We start from the raw sequence: 15,676 nt of genomic DNA on the forward strand, positions 1-15,676 counted from the left end.
CCGAAGCTGGAGTCAAGATTGCCAGGCAGGAGAAGTATGCAGATAATACCACTTAAATGGTTGAATGGCAGAAAGCAAAGAGGAAGTAAAAACCTCTTGATGAAGGTGAAAGAGGACAGTGAAAAAATCTGGCTTAAAACTCAACATTCCAAAAGTGAAGATCATGGCATCTGGTCCCATCACTTCATGGCAAATATATGGGGAGAAAGTGGTAACAATGACAGATTTTATTTCCTTGGGCTTCAAAATCACTGTGGACGGTGACTGCAGCCACAAAATTAAGACATTTGTTCCTTGGAAGAGAAGTTATGACCAACCTAGACAGTATACTAAAAAGCAGAGACATCACTTTGCCCACAAAGATTTGTATAGTCAAAGCTATGATTTTTCCAGTAGTCATGTATGGATATGTGTTGGACTGAAAGATTGTTGCTGAACCACGAAAGACACTGGGTTTCTTGGCCTCTGGAGGAGAAGAATTCAGTCTGGGGCCAGTGACAAGGCTTGATCGCTCAGAGCTTTTGTGTAATGAAGTTTTATTAAAGTATAAAAGATAGAGAAAGTTTCTGACATAGACATCAGAAGCCGGCAGAAGTCTCTAGCCAGATGTTACATAGCTACTAGCAAACTGTTAATTATAGAAAGATGTCTCAAAACTCAGAGTGGCACAGGGCCCCTCACCTACAACATGCATTTTGAGATAACACTGGCACCAGTGAGTCATCCCAGGCCATAAGAAGATTGACATGAATCTTGAAGAGGGGCAGGTTTCCAAGTAAATATATAGTTTCACTAACATAGATTAGGAGAACAATGTATAAGTAAAACATACTGGTTTGTTGAGCCCTTATTAGTCTTAAGTGGAGCCAACTAGAAGAAAAACAGTCTAGGGTAAATACATAGTTCATTAACATAGCTTAAGACAAACATTTCCATAAGAAAAATGCATCGGTTAGCTCAAGGTTTCAGAGAAGTTAAGTTCAGGTAGAACCAGGTGTCATCACAGCAACACAGAATTTTTTAAGAGAAACCTCTTTTTAAATTCATATAGACAAGGGGAAAAAAATCTAACACTTGTTTGTTTCCTCCTGCCGATTAAGAGCTTAAGACAGAGATAAAAAATGTCTGACACTTGCAGCCTATTTCCTCCATTTGGAGACCCCTGGCCTTCCTGCCTGTTACCCTCCCAGGACCATAAAAAGTCTGAGTGCAGAAGAATTGATGCTTTTGAAAGGTGGTGCTGGAGAAGATTTTTGAGAGTCCGTGGATAGCAAGGAGATCAAACCAGTCAATCCTAAAGGAAATTAACCCTGAATACTCATTGGAAGGACTGATGCTGAAGCTGAAGCTCCAATACTTTGGCCATCTGATGTGAAGAGCTGACTTATTGGAAAGGACCCTGATGCTGGTGTCAGGCGAATGTATGTTCCTTGGTTCTTTGTCTCATCACAACAAAGATTTGGAGTGATGGACATTAAAGCCACCTTGGCGTGACACAGCTCTCGGGTCTTGGACAGACTGTGTCATAGCTCTCAGGTCTCGAACGGACCATGTTATAGCTCTTAGACAAATCAATGTTACAGCTCAATTTTACTTAGAAGATAGCAGGAAAATCCATCTTCGAGGCGTGAGGGCACATCGATCCAAAGACACGAAGAAAAGAGTGCCCCAGCGTGCGGGGTGGGCGGGCGGGGTGGGGAGCAGGGGAGAGCCCTTTGGCTCCTCTTTTTATCTGTGTTTTCCTCCCCCCGACCCCTGGGCCTGCCCTATGCAAATTGGGCTTAGTCAGGAGTGCTGTTCTACCTGAAGTCCTCACTCCAGTCCTCGGACCTTCCTTTGACCTTCTTCTATTTTCGCAGGCTTTTCCCTTCCGTGTCTTTTAGCCACTGCCATTTTGGACTCCTTTTCCCTATTCTACCTACTCAACACCGGGAAAGATTGAGAGTAGGAGGAGAAGGGGGTGACAGCGGATGAGATGGTTGGATGGCCACCACTGACTTGATGCTCATGAGTCTGAGCAAACTCCAGGAGATAGTGAAGGACAAGGACTTTTGGTGTGCTGCAGTTTATGAGATCAAAGAGCCAGAAATGCCTTAGCGACTGAACAACAACTTGTTAAGGCAACAATAGCAAACTAATAAAAGAGACTTCCTTGGTGGTCCAGTGGCTAAGACTGTGCACCTAATGCAGGGGGCTTGGGTTCGATCCCTCCTCTGGAAACAAGATCCCACACAGTTAAGAGTCCACACGCCACAACCAAAGAGACTGCCCGCTGCAATGAAGACCGAAGATCCCGCCTGCCACAGCTAAGACTGGTACAGCCAAATGAACAATTTTTTAAAAAAGAAACTGATACAAGTATAGGCCTAGGTTTTGAGTATCACTGTAATTTATACAAGTGGAATCTAGGGTGTAACTAAAAGCGCTCGTATCATCCACGAGTTAGCAGTTTTGCAAATTTACCCCACTGACTAGAAAAAAATAAAAGTTTTGCCATGTGGGTCCTCAAATCTACTGAGAAGGTGGTATCATGTGAGATGGCACTTTGGAGACAGGCTTTTCCAGAATCTGTCAGATTTGAAGTGCAAATAAAATAGCTTCACGGATATGTTGTCAGGATTTGTTCCAGATACTAACAAATTAAAGATAAAGCATTTAAATTAATAACCTAAGGGCTTCTGTTGTGTTGCACCTCACAGGCTTGCAAGCCCTGTACTTGCCAAGGGAGAAGAGAGAGCAGGGGTGGGGTTAGGCGAAGCTTACCTGTCTGAACCAAGGTCCTTGAACGGACACCCCACTGTGTGCACAGCTGGCTAGGAGAGGATGGGCATCCTTACTCCCAAAGAAGGAGGCCGAGGTTACCTCTTATAGGAGATGACTTCTGGTTGGCTCATTGATTGCCAGCGGAACTAGCAGAGGGACCCGCCTCTCACTAAGCCTTCCATAACTATCCAGGTGGAGATGTTTTGATTTGAAGAGAAGAACAGTTACCAGCTGGGGCCTGGGGCAAGTATGTAGGAAATGAGTATTAATCATGTGAATTGAGTGTAGGTGAAGCAGGCACTGCGGAGTACTGAGGGCACCCAAGCCATCTTGAACGGCCAGATCAGACAGCTTCTCACCTAACACTAGATATAAGCACTTGGGCCAATTTAGCTAGACTGTGGAAAAATATCTTGCTCAATGAACAAAATTTAAAAGTTCAGAATGTTTCATTAAATATTGGTAACTATATTCAGCAAGACTGTGAGGAATTTAGAAGATACTTTGACCTCTTGGGACTGCGTCTGAAAATTACTGGCTGAAGCAGCTTTGCTGGGAATGCCATAGTCCTGTGTGGCCACCTAGGTAGGTGCCTGCATATCCAGGTACCTCCTAGAAGAAAATGCACACAATCTAAAAGCTAGTGCCAGGGCTTCCCTGGTGGTCCAGTGGTCAAGAATCTGCCTTGCAGATTGGAGCCCTGTTCTGGGATGATCCCACCTGTCTCTGGGCAACTAAGCCCATGTGCCACAAATACTGAGTCTGAGCTCTGGAGCCCACAGGCCGCAACTCCTGAAGCACAGCACAGCCCAGCAACAAAGGCCCAGCCCAATAAAAAAAAAGCTAGTGCAGACCTACACTGATGACAAGCAGGCCTACATTCGTGACCCAAGCGACGGTATTTAAAAGGATCACTGAGACCCAGTCTTGGATTCGTTGCTGACTAGGGTCCTCAGCGTAGGCTACTTCCCTCCTCTTTATCATCGGCATGACAGTATTTCAAGAGCCTTCATTCTGGATTCCTATGGCTTTGTCAGGGAGTCTTTCATTACAAATGAGAGAAACCACTTCCCAGGGCTTCCTCGACACTGCCAGCAAGTTCAGTGTTACCATTATTCTGGACCACAAAAAGATGAAAATGAATTGACTTACATGACTATTTTGATGTGAAAAATAGTTTGCTGTTTGCAAAGTATTTTAAATCTAAAAGGTTTTATCCAGCCTAGAACTTAATGAGACCTTTCTCCTGCAGTGTTACTATTTGATGGTGGATACTGAGGTGGGGGCATGGGAGGGGGTTGGATGCATATGCACCACAGCCTTCTAGAAACTTCCATATGCAATTAACACAAGAAAATATGCAGATTTTGAAAACTGATAGAAGCAGATGAATTACTGCCTCAAGATGAAGGATGGTGTGATGGAGGAGTTGGATTAGTAAGAGGCAGAGAAAATGATTAGTGATGACAGATATGTCCATTATTGTAACTGTGGTGCTGGTGTCAAGAGCATAGGCATGTCAAAATGCATCCCATTGTACAGTTTAGATACGTAAAGTTTATTGTATGTCAGTTAAATAAAGTCAATAAAACTTCTAAAGTTAGCTTGAAATGACTGGAAGAAAAGTTTCTATTAACTCTATTAGTTCCTACAGAAATAACTTAATGAAGATAAAGGGGCAGGGATTAGCTGTTAATACCTAAGATAAAAGAAGTAATCATTTTAGCATTATTCTGTCTTTAATAGTATTAAGTTGTGCTTACCCTATTAACTCAGGGCTTCCTACATGGCACTAGTGGTAAAGAACCTGCCTGCCAATGCAGGAAACGTAAGAGATGCAGGTTTGATCCCTGGGTCGGGAAGATCCCCTGGAGGAGGTCATGGCAACCCACTCCAGTATTCTTGCCTGGAGAATCCCACGGACAGAGGAGCCTGGGGGGCTACAGTCCATGGGGTTGCAAAAAGTTGGACATGACTGAAGTGACTTAACATGCACGCATGTACCTTGTTAACTAAGAGTAAGAAGAAACAGAACTGAAATAGGATTATACTTTGCTTTCTGAAAGCTCAATATTCCTCTCTCCAAAACTGCTCTAATTTATATTTAAAAGGAAGAACTGAGAGAAAAAAATTTTTTGCAGAAAATAAAAGTGTTCCTTTTAAAATATTTTTTTCCTACCAGTCTGGAGATACTGAGAAAACTAATAATATGTAATAACGGTGTAATTTTTAATCCACAAACATTTAAAAGTAGTGTTTCACAGGGGCTAAACGCAATGGTTCTAATATTGATACACTAGCCTGCAACTGTGCATAAATGTTGCATATTTTACAGACACTCAATGGCATAGTGCAAATTAGGCATGTGCATTCCTGCCCCTCATTATTGTAGGACCAGAGGAAAAGAGAAAATGCATCAAGTAAGATAGTTATTTTGGAAAACAAAAGGATGCACATGACTAACAGAACTGTAAGCTGGAAATTATGGGATAAAGTAACCCATGAAAAATAATGAGTTAATTTTTTAAAAAGCCAATTAAAGACCAGCAAAATGTGGGAGTAAATTTACAAAAATCTGAGAGTAAATGGGCAGCAGCATAGCGCCCCCTGTAAGCTGCCTTAGTCACGGCCCTTCCACTGGCTTAAGATATTGGGGATACTGACTCATCACAGCCATTTAAATTCATTCTTTCGCTTTCACTTTGGAAAGATTAAAACTAGTCCTTTCTTGAACAATTTGCATTTCCTCTAATAAGTGAAGGCTACAACAAGGTTTTACAATTCAGTCACAAATGTGTGTTTGTATAATCACGCATTAAACAAAGTCAGGTTTAACAGAATGATTCATGCGATGTATAGTTAAAAAGGATCAATCTTACAAAAGAAATTCAATGAAAACTTAGAGAATCTAATCCTAGTTTGATAGGCACTTTTTCTAAATCACTGGGAAGCTTTTTGGAGGGAAAAAAAAAAAAAGAAAAAGAAACCCAAATAGTTTAATCTTAGCTCCCATGACATTTTTTCCATCTTTCCCCCCAAAGAATATTTCTAGAACACAAAACAGATTCATAATTGTTTAATTAGATACAGTTTATATATCCTGAACATAATGGCTGCCATAGAAATAAATTTTTTGCACACAGGCTTTATTTACTGTGCCACAGCCATAATATATCAACTCGAGTCGAGTGCAAACACTTATTACACCCCCTGGTGCGTGAGGAGCTCTGCTCCCACAAATACTTCATTATCTGGATGACAGAGTACAAGATGAGACAAGATGGATGATTAAAACCCAAGGTACTAACAAAATGTACATTTGATCATGATTATAAACTCTTCTCCAGCCAGAGCCATAGTCAGAACTAAGCAAAACAGTTGGATCAGCTTCCTCTTTAACTCTGTACCCCCCTAGTGCTCCTTGGGGCAGGACCTAATGTAATGCTTAATTAGTGGAATCACCGGAAGTCCTAGGGGCCAGATTAATGAAGAGGAGCACAAGGTTCAGAAAATCGACAACCTGGCATCCTTCGTATGAGAAACTCCTTGATTTCTCTTACCAAAGTACATCTGGTAGTTTTCATGTCACGTACAATTGATATGTAATGTTAAAATATCTCAAATGAGGCTTGTTTTTACAATTGTCTGGAATTTAAAGTAACCCATGAAAAGTAATAATTAAAAACCCCAATAAAATAACAGCAAAATCTGAAAGTAAATTTGCACCCTTGGTAGCAGCATATGGAAGCAAAATAATTGGCTCCTGGCTGGCCTCTGCACGTGCTGGTGTGTGCCATAGCTCTTTTCTGTCTAGCCACATCCACAGGACCATCGTCAGTTATTATTCCTTTCCTTAATGACCCGCTCAAAAATATGCAGGAGCTTAGAGTAAATAACAGGGGAGGTATAAAGATATATTAAGTCCTCCTCTATCCTAGACTGTTTTTTGGGGGGGATGTGCCCCTGAAATGAAAAGGTTTATATCAAATTCTAAGAAATAAGTCGTTTTATCAAGAATGATCTAATGTCTAGTCTATCCTTTTGCTGTTGAACTAGTCTCAAAAGCCCCCAAATTATGCAGATGAATACAGAATCTTACAATTCTGCAATTGTCAAATAAGTAAAAAGTGAGAAAGAAATAAGAGATGGGACTGTTACACTGGTATGAATGTTTGAAGGGAATATTTGTGAATCAGGTACTACAGAAGCGTTATCTAAAACTTGATCACTTGAACTGGAATTCTAATCAGTATATCTGAATCTCAAAAGAGTTACAAAGAATGTGGTGATTTTAATTAATTTGACACTCTTCTCATTCTCATCTTGAAATCCTATTAAGAGTTTCCGGTTAGCTCGGACCAACATTCACCTACCTGGCTTGTACCTTTAACTTATTAGGTAGTAAAGGTCCATCCTACTGGTTATTCTCTTTCTCAAAGCCCATTGCGAGGTACAGTAGTTGCCTCCCTCTTGGGTCATGGGTCCTCGTCCAGCCGCCTGATTGACATTATCGTTGGTTACCTTGTGTCTTACCTTCCTACTTGTAGTATCTTTTTATTTGCAGTACCTTTATTTTGCAGGATTTATCTTTAGGCTAAAATTCAGAGATTCTTCAGGGACATGCTAGTAAATACAGACAAGAACCACTGTAAATAGTATCTAAAATTTTACCAATTAAGGGAGAACAGACTTCTTTGAGGAAGCCCACAAAATTCTAATTAAAATTTAATCTAAATTAAAGGCATGTATCTCAGGATGCATTTAAAAGGATGTCAAGATGAATGAGCAGAAAAATAATCAATAATAAGGAACATGTTACTGCCGGGGGAAGCCACCAAAGACTTAGGAATAAATAGGAATTAAAGGCATTGAGGAACTGAGGGAGGGCTCTGCTTACATGCTGAGAGCTGGGAGTGTGCTTGATAATGAAACTGCCTTCTGAACCAGTGCGTGCTGTACATATAAGGTATGAAAGGGAAAGTAAAGTTGCTCAGTCATGCCCGACTCTTTGCCACCCCGTGGACTGCAGTCCACCAGACTCCTCCGTCCATGGGATTCACCAAGCAAGAGTACTGGAGTGGGGTGCCATTTCCTTCTCCAGGGCATCTCCCAACCCAGAGATTGAACCCAGGTCTCCAGCATTGCAGGCAGACGCTTTAACCTCTGAGTCACCAGGGTATGCTGCTGCTGCTAAGTCACGTCAGTCGTGTCTGACTCTGTGCGACCCCATAGACAGCAGCCCACCAGGCTCTGCCATCCCAGGGATTCTCCAGGCAAGAACACTGGAGTGGGTTGCCATTTCCTTCTCCAGTGAATGAAAGTGAAAAGTGAAAGTGAAGTCGCTCAGTCATGTCTGACTCTTCGCGATCCCATGGACAGCAGCCTCCCAGGCTCCTCTGTCCATTGGATTTCCCAGGCAAGAGTGCTGGAGGGGATTGCCACTGGCCTATAGACTCAGATAAAAGGAGGAAGAAATGTCTCCACCTAGTGGAGACTTCAGAGTTTTCCCGTATGCGCTCAGCAGTCTTGGTTTGATAGTGAAATAGCCATACTTAGGAACTCTTAGAGGAAAAGAAACAAAACTAAAATCAACACCTCATAATAAAAAAATCAGTAACCTTGTCACAGAGCTTAAAATGACACAGGAAATCTGATGATAAGAGTCTAAGAATAAAAATTTAACAGAATAAAATACATGTGATTTTATAATTCTCTAGGGATTCTCTAGAGATTTTATAAATCTCTAAAGAGATTTTTTTTAAAATATACAAGCATTTATATAATTATCTATATGTGGAAACTCAGAAATACTGATGCAAGTTCCTACAAAACTTCTATATATCAGTGGAGGAAAAAAACGAATTCTGAAATATACAAAACACATTTCTGCCCCTCATCTCCCTTCTTTTTTGTTGGGATGGATAAATTCCTTAGCTTAAAATGTTATATTTCTGCCAATAGCAAGGTAAGTGTTTAATCTGTGGCTATGTATTATACAGAAACACTTGATGAAAATGTGATATGTGATTTTGCATAGAATGCATTTAAACAATGCAAATAAGCTGCTAGGGTTCTTGCTTCCTTTCCCAGTGGAATTCCAACAGTGCCAATGGGTCAGACACTGGATAGATGTGGGCTGCCCTGTGCTTCACTCAAAAATAGTTAGACTTACAGTACTCCGAAGCCCACAGAGAAATTCTATACGCTTTCTGCTATTTCCTTCCAAAGTTTTAACACCAGTGACAAGTGTTCAAATCAACTACGGATGTTGCCAAATAATAGGGCACACTGGGAGCTTAGGTGGAAGAGGGATGGTTTATTAACTACGCAGGACAGGAAACGGACGAGCAACGTGAATACAGAGATCTGCTTAGCACACCTTTTCCTTTTTGCCCTACAGACATACGATATAGTAACCAATATATCAAAGTAAAGCATGTGTTGTTTGCTTTTTTCAAGTCTCATAATTCTTTTGATCCCGTAAAGTGAATCATGCCATGATTCAAAAGATCGGTCCTTCACATAAACCTAGGAGCGCACATTAAAAAAATGATTTATTGTACATCTTTGCATTTCTTAAGGCATGAACAATGGCGTACAGATGGAACGGGTTCTGAGAAGCATCACATCTCTCTTGAAAAGGCCAGCACAGGTACACCCCATCAAACAGACAAGCTCCAAGTCGGAGCTGACCAACTGCATGGCCCTGGAGCTCCTGCCAGGAGGGGACGGCGCTTCTGGAAAAGGACCAGATGCATGGTTCATGTGTCATGCTGCTTTAAACTCTCTGGATCAGCTTTTTAAGCACCAGTTACAGTTTGTTTCTCTTTACAGACTCTTCAGACTTTGGATTTTATATTCTGCTCCTTTTATTCTGCTTTTTGAGGAGGGTGTGGATGTTTTTTAAGGAATATGGTTGCAGCAAAACAGAAAGGATCCGAAAGTGGTTAGAGGCCTTGTCTAATGCACTTCTGAAAGTTCATTATAAAGATGAATAGAAAAGCAAATGATCGGTTTTCAACAGACCCAGAAACCACGCGGAGCTCTAGGAAACATAATTGTGCATAGTTATTTATTCATTCAGAGCGTGATATGTTGGCTAGCTCTACGTTTCCAGTTTACCAGAGAACAGGGCTATCTACTTTGCTAAACCCAGGGTCCTTTCGCAGCTCCCAGTAGGTGTCGTTAGAAACCCAGGCTTCTCTTTGATTGGCATCAATCACTTTTCTGTGAAAATACACAAATCAACATTAGATGTAAGTCTCATTCACGTGACCTGATCATTGGAACCCCTCCTATAGATAAGGTGTGTATTAGAATCAGTACTTTGTAAGTCAGTGAACATTCTATCTGCTGGCTAATGATTTGACTATTTTTGACCAGAAATAAACTCATTTTTGTTGTGAAATGGAAGTGGGCAGGGTCCTAGGGAGAGGGGCTAAGAGCAGGGATAAGTCACCTCAAGGCAGAACTAGAAAGTGAAGTGGCCCAAACAAAGCACGTACAAACACTGTAACTAGACCCCAGACCCACAAGAATTTTCTTTGCTTCACTGATAGGGAAGGTATGCAGCCTCAGTAGCTGTAAGAGCCTCCGCAGGGTCCAGGCCCAGTGAAGGCACTCTCGACATCTAAATAGCAGGACTGCAGTTCTGCTCCAGAACAGCCAGGAGAGGGCAGCTAAAAGGGGTATGAGGTTATTCTGAGCTGATGTGTCCTGATTCTAAAGGGTGGCAGATGGATCTGGAAACCACAGCTTAGTCTGTGTGATGTGTATATACATAATCCCTCAAATAATCCTGTAATAATCACCATGATCATACCACAGAAGGGTCAAATCTGAATGGACGCAAAGCTCTATATGATAGAGGGTGTTAGTGTTAGTCACTCAGCCATGTCCGACTCTTCGTGACCCCATGGACTGTAGCCCGCCAGGCTCCTCTGTCCTTGGGATTTCTCCAGGCAAGAATACTGGAGTGGGTTGCCACGCCCTCCTCCAGGGGATCTTCCCAAGCCAGGGATCAAACTGGGTCTCTGATATTGCAGGCAGATTGTTTACTGTCTGAGACACCAGGGAAGCCCCTCCACATGAAAGAAGTAAAATTAAATACTAATGAAGCCAGAATGACCCTGTGGGCAGTAGGGTCCCAGCTTATCTCTGGGTGAGGGAGTGGGAACAAGTTTCTAGCATTCAAAAGGATGTAGCTGGAGGATAAGAGCCTTTCGGGCAGGACCCTCACTCTTTATTGCTGCCCATGAAAAGAAAAGAGCTATAGAGCAGAATTTATTTCTGTGGTTACAAACTTCACGAGACCAAAAAATCTGATTCAATATTTTCACTGCCAAATACCAGTGACCAAAATCAGTTTACTTTTCTACCTCAAAGTGCCCTGGACATGAAACTATCCCTCATTTTCTTTTTACCCTAAGTTTTTCATTGCTTGTGGTAACCATTTGCAAAACATGAACTTGTCTCGGGAATAAACTGACTTACTTAAAAAATTTTGGTATATGTTCAAGGTTGTTTTCTTCCATGTATCGTCTTCGAGATCTCTGGAGTTCCTCTACTCTTTGCTTCTCTGCTGCTGCAGCTTCTAAATTTCCTTCTTCCAAAAATCTAAGCAGAAAGCAGTTTATCTTTTAATATATCATCTTCTTTACTGAGAAAAAAATCAGCCCATTTGCATAAACTTAAATTCTGGCTGCTATGAACATAACACAGTCAACAGTAACACTCTGATAACGTCCCCTTTGCCCCTGCCACAGTCTCTGTCTGCCATCAGCTAAGATATTTTGTGTGTGTGTGAAAGTGTGAAAGTCACTCAGTTGTGTCAGACTCTTTGTGACCCCATGGACTGAGGCCCGCCAGGCTCCTCAGTCCATAGAATTCTCCAGGCAAGAATACTGGAGTGGGCCGCCATTCCCTTCTCCCGGGGATCTTCCCAACCCAGGTATATTGAACCTGGGTCTTCTGCGTTGCAGGCAGAAGTGAAAGGGAAGTGGTCAGCTTCTCTGTGCTGTCTAGGGTTCCAAAGCTTGAGATTTTTCTGGACGACTGGAGAGTCTGAGGTTAGAACATCATGAAGTCCCGGGCTCTGCTTCTTTTCCATGTTACAATGAAGCACTTGTGAAGGGCTACTGCATGGGGGATGTGACCTGGCTGTTCTCCAGCTATGTTTAGAACAGATTGAGAGGGAGGAGCTCTCGTCTTTTATTGCAAAGAGTAAAACTGATGAAAAAAAAAAAAAGAAAAGGTAACAGTTGGGGGAAACTACAAAAGGCCACAGAAAGGAAATAGTAGTAAATGAGATTCAGAAAGGCAAGACTGAAATAGAACTGCGAAAGCAGACCCAATGGTGATCTGCAAATGTTTAAATTTCAAAATGAGAGCAAAGAACAGGGATACAACACGACACACACTGTACAGGAAGCTTCTCGATAAGTCTGAATGTCAAACAGTGACACTGCATGTTCTAGAGAAAGGAAGGAACACAAGAAAACTGAATACTGAACATCTAATACTGGGGACACTTTGGCAGAAGACAGACAGAGCCACAAAGACACTGGCAACGGAAAATCTTGGATGGAATTTGTACGACGTAGAATTTCTGTAAAGAGTAAAATTAATTCTGTAGCAATAGACAACATGAGTATAGAAATATGTAAGAATAATTTTTCAAAAATCAGAAGGTATTAAAGATACTGTATATTGAGTATATCTCACACTCTAGGGGATCAAAAACATGCTGGGAAAACTCCAATTCTTGACTCAAAATATTTCTAGGTATGGGCTTCCCTGGTGGCTCAGTGATAAAGAATCCACCTGCCAATGCAAGAGACGTGGGTTTGATCCCTGGGTCAGGAAGATCCCCTGGAGAAGGAAATGGACACATACTCCAGTATTCTTGCCTAGGAAATCCCATGCACAGAGGAGCCCGGAGAGCTACAATTCCTGGGGTTGCAAAAGAGTCAGATACAACTTAGCTACTAAACGACAACAATAATGATTTCTAGGTATCCCTGTATCTTCTCCTCTTATTCTTCACTGAAATGGATAAAGGAGATCAACCGTATGATGATGGATAGAAACTAAATTTTTGGTATACATAAGTATACAGATGTAGAAATATAATTAGTACACATGAAAATCACATAATATTACTATATACACGTGCGTGCTAAGCTGTTTCAGTCATGTCCAACTCTTAGAGACACTATGGCTGGTAGCCCACCAGGCTCCTCTGTCCATGGGACTCTCCAGGCAAGAATGCTGGAGTGGGTTGCTATGCCCTCCTCCAGCGGATCTTCCCAACCCAGAGACTGAGCCCACATCTCTTATGACTCCCACACTGGCAGGCAGGTTCTTTACCACTAGCGACATCTGGGAAGCCCATTCCAGGTGAAGTTGCTCAGTTGTGTCCAACTCTTTGCGACCCCGTGGACTGTAACCTACTAGGCTTCCCGTCCATGGGATTCTCCAGGCAAGAATACTGGAGTGGATTGCCATTTCCTTCTCCAGGGGATCTTCCCGACCCAGGGATCGAACCCAGGTCTCCCGCATTGGAGGCAGACGCTTTAACCTCTGAGCCACCAGGGAAGCCCATTAGTACATACATAACGTTATAATTATATAATGTAACACCAATGTTACTTGAATAATAAAAGATGCTCCATGTTAAAAAGTAATAGAAGTACAGAAGTATAAACACTGAGGTGAGGAGTGACTGTGTATTTAGTGAAGAGTTCAATAATTTGCAGACTTGGTAAATTGGGGGGCTGCACTTTTTGTTAAAAAACATCTGTGTTATCTTCTGTGGGGCACTTTTGTTGAGTTAATCTTCTATTATGATCATGCTCTGAACACTCTTTTTCTAGGGTTAGAAGGCTCAATTGTTGCTGAGTGAATAAGGGAATGAATGCTTCAGTGACTAAGCAAAGGATAGTGATGAAAGTGTTGATGACTTCTGCAGGCACCATGCCATGACCTGGTGTTCATTTCAAGCGCCACCGCTCTGCTCACCTCTGATCTGGCCGGAATCGGGCATCTGTTGGAGGAAGGAGGTCTTTTAGTACAGGATCTAACTCGTTGAGCTCAATAGCGAACCTTGTGAAGCCATAGTAGAGCTCGTAGTTGGTGGGCATGGAACCTGGAATGAAGCCAAGAGACCACTGTGAGACGCAAAGAGGTGCACAGAGCGTGCAGAGGCTGACTTAACCCGGATGTTTTAACTAACACTCACATTAACATTAAAACTGCAGTCATAAACATCAGATTACAAATTTTGCACTTATTTATTTATTTGGCTGTGCTGGGTCTTAGCTGCAGCGTGTGACACAGTCAGTCTTCACTGCGGCATCAGAACACTTAGCTGCAGCATGCGGGATTGAGCCCCCTGACTAGGACTGAACCTGGGCCCCCTGTATTGGAAGCACACAGTCTTAGCCACTGGATCACAGGGAAGTCCCTAGATTACAGATTTTTAAAGAAATTAAATTGGTTTTATTTTGTAAGATGAAAAACTTTTATGTTGACCATTAGAACTGATAGATTCATATATTTAATAAAATCTAGCCTTTAAAATACAAGTTTGCACATATAGTAGTCTTCACTGGCTAAACTACACCATAATTTTTCTCTCAAATATCCAATTGGATATCTAAACGTTTGAGTGATTAACTATGAGCAGCATTAAGAGATCACCAGAAACACTTACAATTTATTTCCATTTAGAAAAGGAGAAAATTCAGATCTAATGTTTACTGGCACTTTTAAACTAAATTAGAAGGTAGAGCCGTTGCAGGTTCTGCACATTCATGTACCTCCAAGCTTCCAGAACAGAGCCTGAAGCTTAGTCACTACCCAGGACAAAACTGACAAATAAACGAACTAACCACTCTACTAGCAGGGAATTTATATACTCAACTGAGGTCTCTACGGAAACTAACAGCTAATTTTAAAGTTAGGAATTAACTGACAAAATGGCAATGAAAATAAATATCATGTGGGGACTTGTTCCATTTGTACTTGATAGTCAATTATATGCTAGTGTATTACCAGAGCTCTCTTGATGTCTTTTATTAAGTGTCAACATACTGTAGCTCTTTGCTGCTCAAGTAAAAAGATCCCTTATTCTGGTTAAATAACTGAATTTCTGGATTATGGATGTTTGCAGGCTTTCCTTTGTTTTACTAAAACAGAGAATAAATAAACAACATGAGTATTTAAGTTTGCATATTTCAATTATTTGAATGCTTTAATAAGTAAACCTAGCTTTGGAAATGTGGGCCTTACATTTAGAAAGATTTTACATGAAGCCCAATCTCTGACCACACATCAGATTTGGTCTCAATTTGACAACTCCTTATTATCAAATATTGTACTTATTAAACTTGTAGATTAAGTATAAATGTAACTGTAATTGCCTTAAGCATTTACGTTTATAATCTCACTATTAAAGACAATATAAGGTGTACCTCACGAGATGATGGGACCTTCCCTACCTTCTGCCACTCATGGCGCCCCCTAGAGGCAGGACACTCAAGGCAGTCTCACCTGGTCTCCAGATGCACTTAGCAGAAGGGGCCACACCACAGTACAGCCCTTCATGCCATTTCCCAAACAGCCGGTGCACCACCTTCCCCTCCTGATCCATCACAACCCCCTGGACTTCATTCACATTAGAATTCCAGTAATTCACCTGGAAAAACCAAACTCCTGTTAAAACACCCTGTCTGTTTAACACCACCAATCCCTATAATTTTCATACGGAAAACTTCCTTAACCTTGATGTTTCTCAGGCAAGCCATTTCCAGACATCTATCTCAAAATGTTTTGCAAGGAAGGGTGGCTTTCTAAGCATTAGTTGGCTTAACTTTTAAGAAAGGGATGACCCCACTCCATGCTAGAGTATGAC

General features: G+C 41.6%; 1 protein-coding gene across 9 annotated transcripts in view; it reads right to left on the bottom strand.

Moving 5' to 3' along the window:
* Positions 1 to 9,059: 9,059 nt before the first annotated feature.
* OSBPL6 (oxysterol binding protein like 6) overlaps positions 9,060 to 15,676 on the bottom strand; it is a 221,953-nt gene continuing 215,336 nt past the window's right edge. For 8 of the 9 annotated variants that reach the window (XM_069577092.1, XM_069577091.1, XM_069577095.1 and 5 more), the window contains 4 exons: positions 15,316 to 15,460; positions 13,783 to 13,909; positions 11,257 to 11,379; positions 9,060 to 9,990 (listed from right to left, as the gene is read on the bottom strand). In XM_069577092.1, coding sequence (XP_069433193.1) covers positions 9,882 to 9,990; positions 11,257 to 11,379; positions 13,783 to 13,909; positions 15,316 to 15,460 — 504 coding nt within the window. In that variant the 3' untranslated portion in view covers positions 9,060 to 9,881. The remainder of the gene's footprint in view (positions 9,991 to 11,256; positions 11,380 to 13,782; positions 13,910 to 15,315; positions 15,461 to 15,676) is intronic. The other variant, XM_069577100.1, reaches the window with a different exon arrangement.

The sequence above is a fragment of the Ovis canadensis genome, chromosome 2 (assembly GCF_042477335.2).
Source record: "Ovis canadensis isolate MfBH-ARS-UI-01 breed Bighorn chromosome 2, ARS-UI_OviCan_v2, whole genome shotgun sequence".
NCBI lineage: Eukaryota > Metazoa > Chordata > Mammalia > Artiodactyla > Bovidae > Ovis > Ovis canadensis.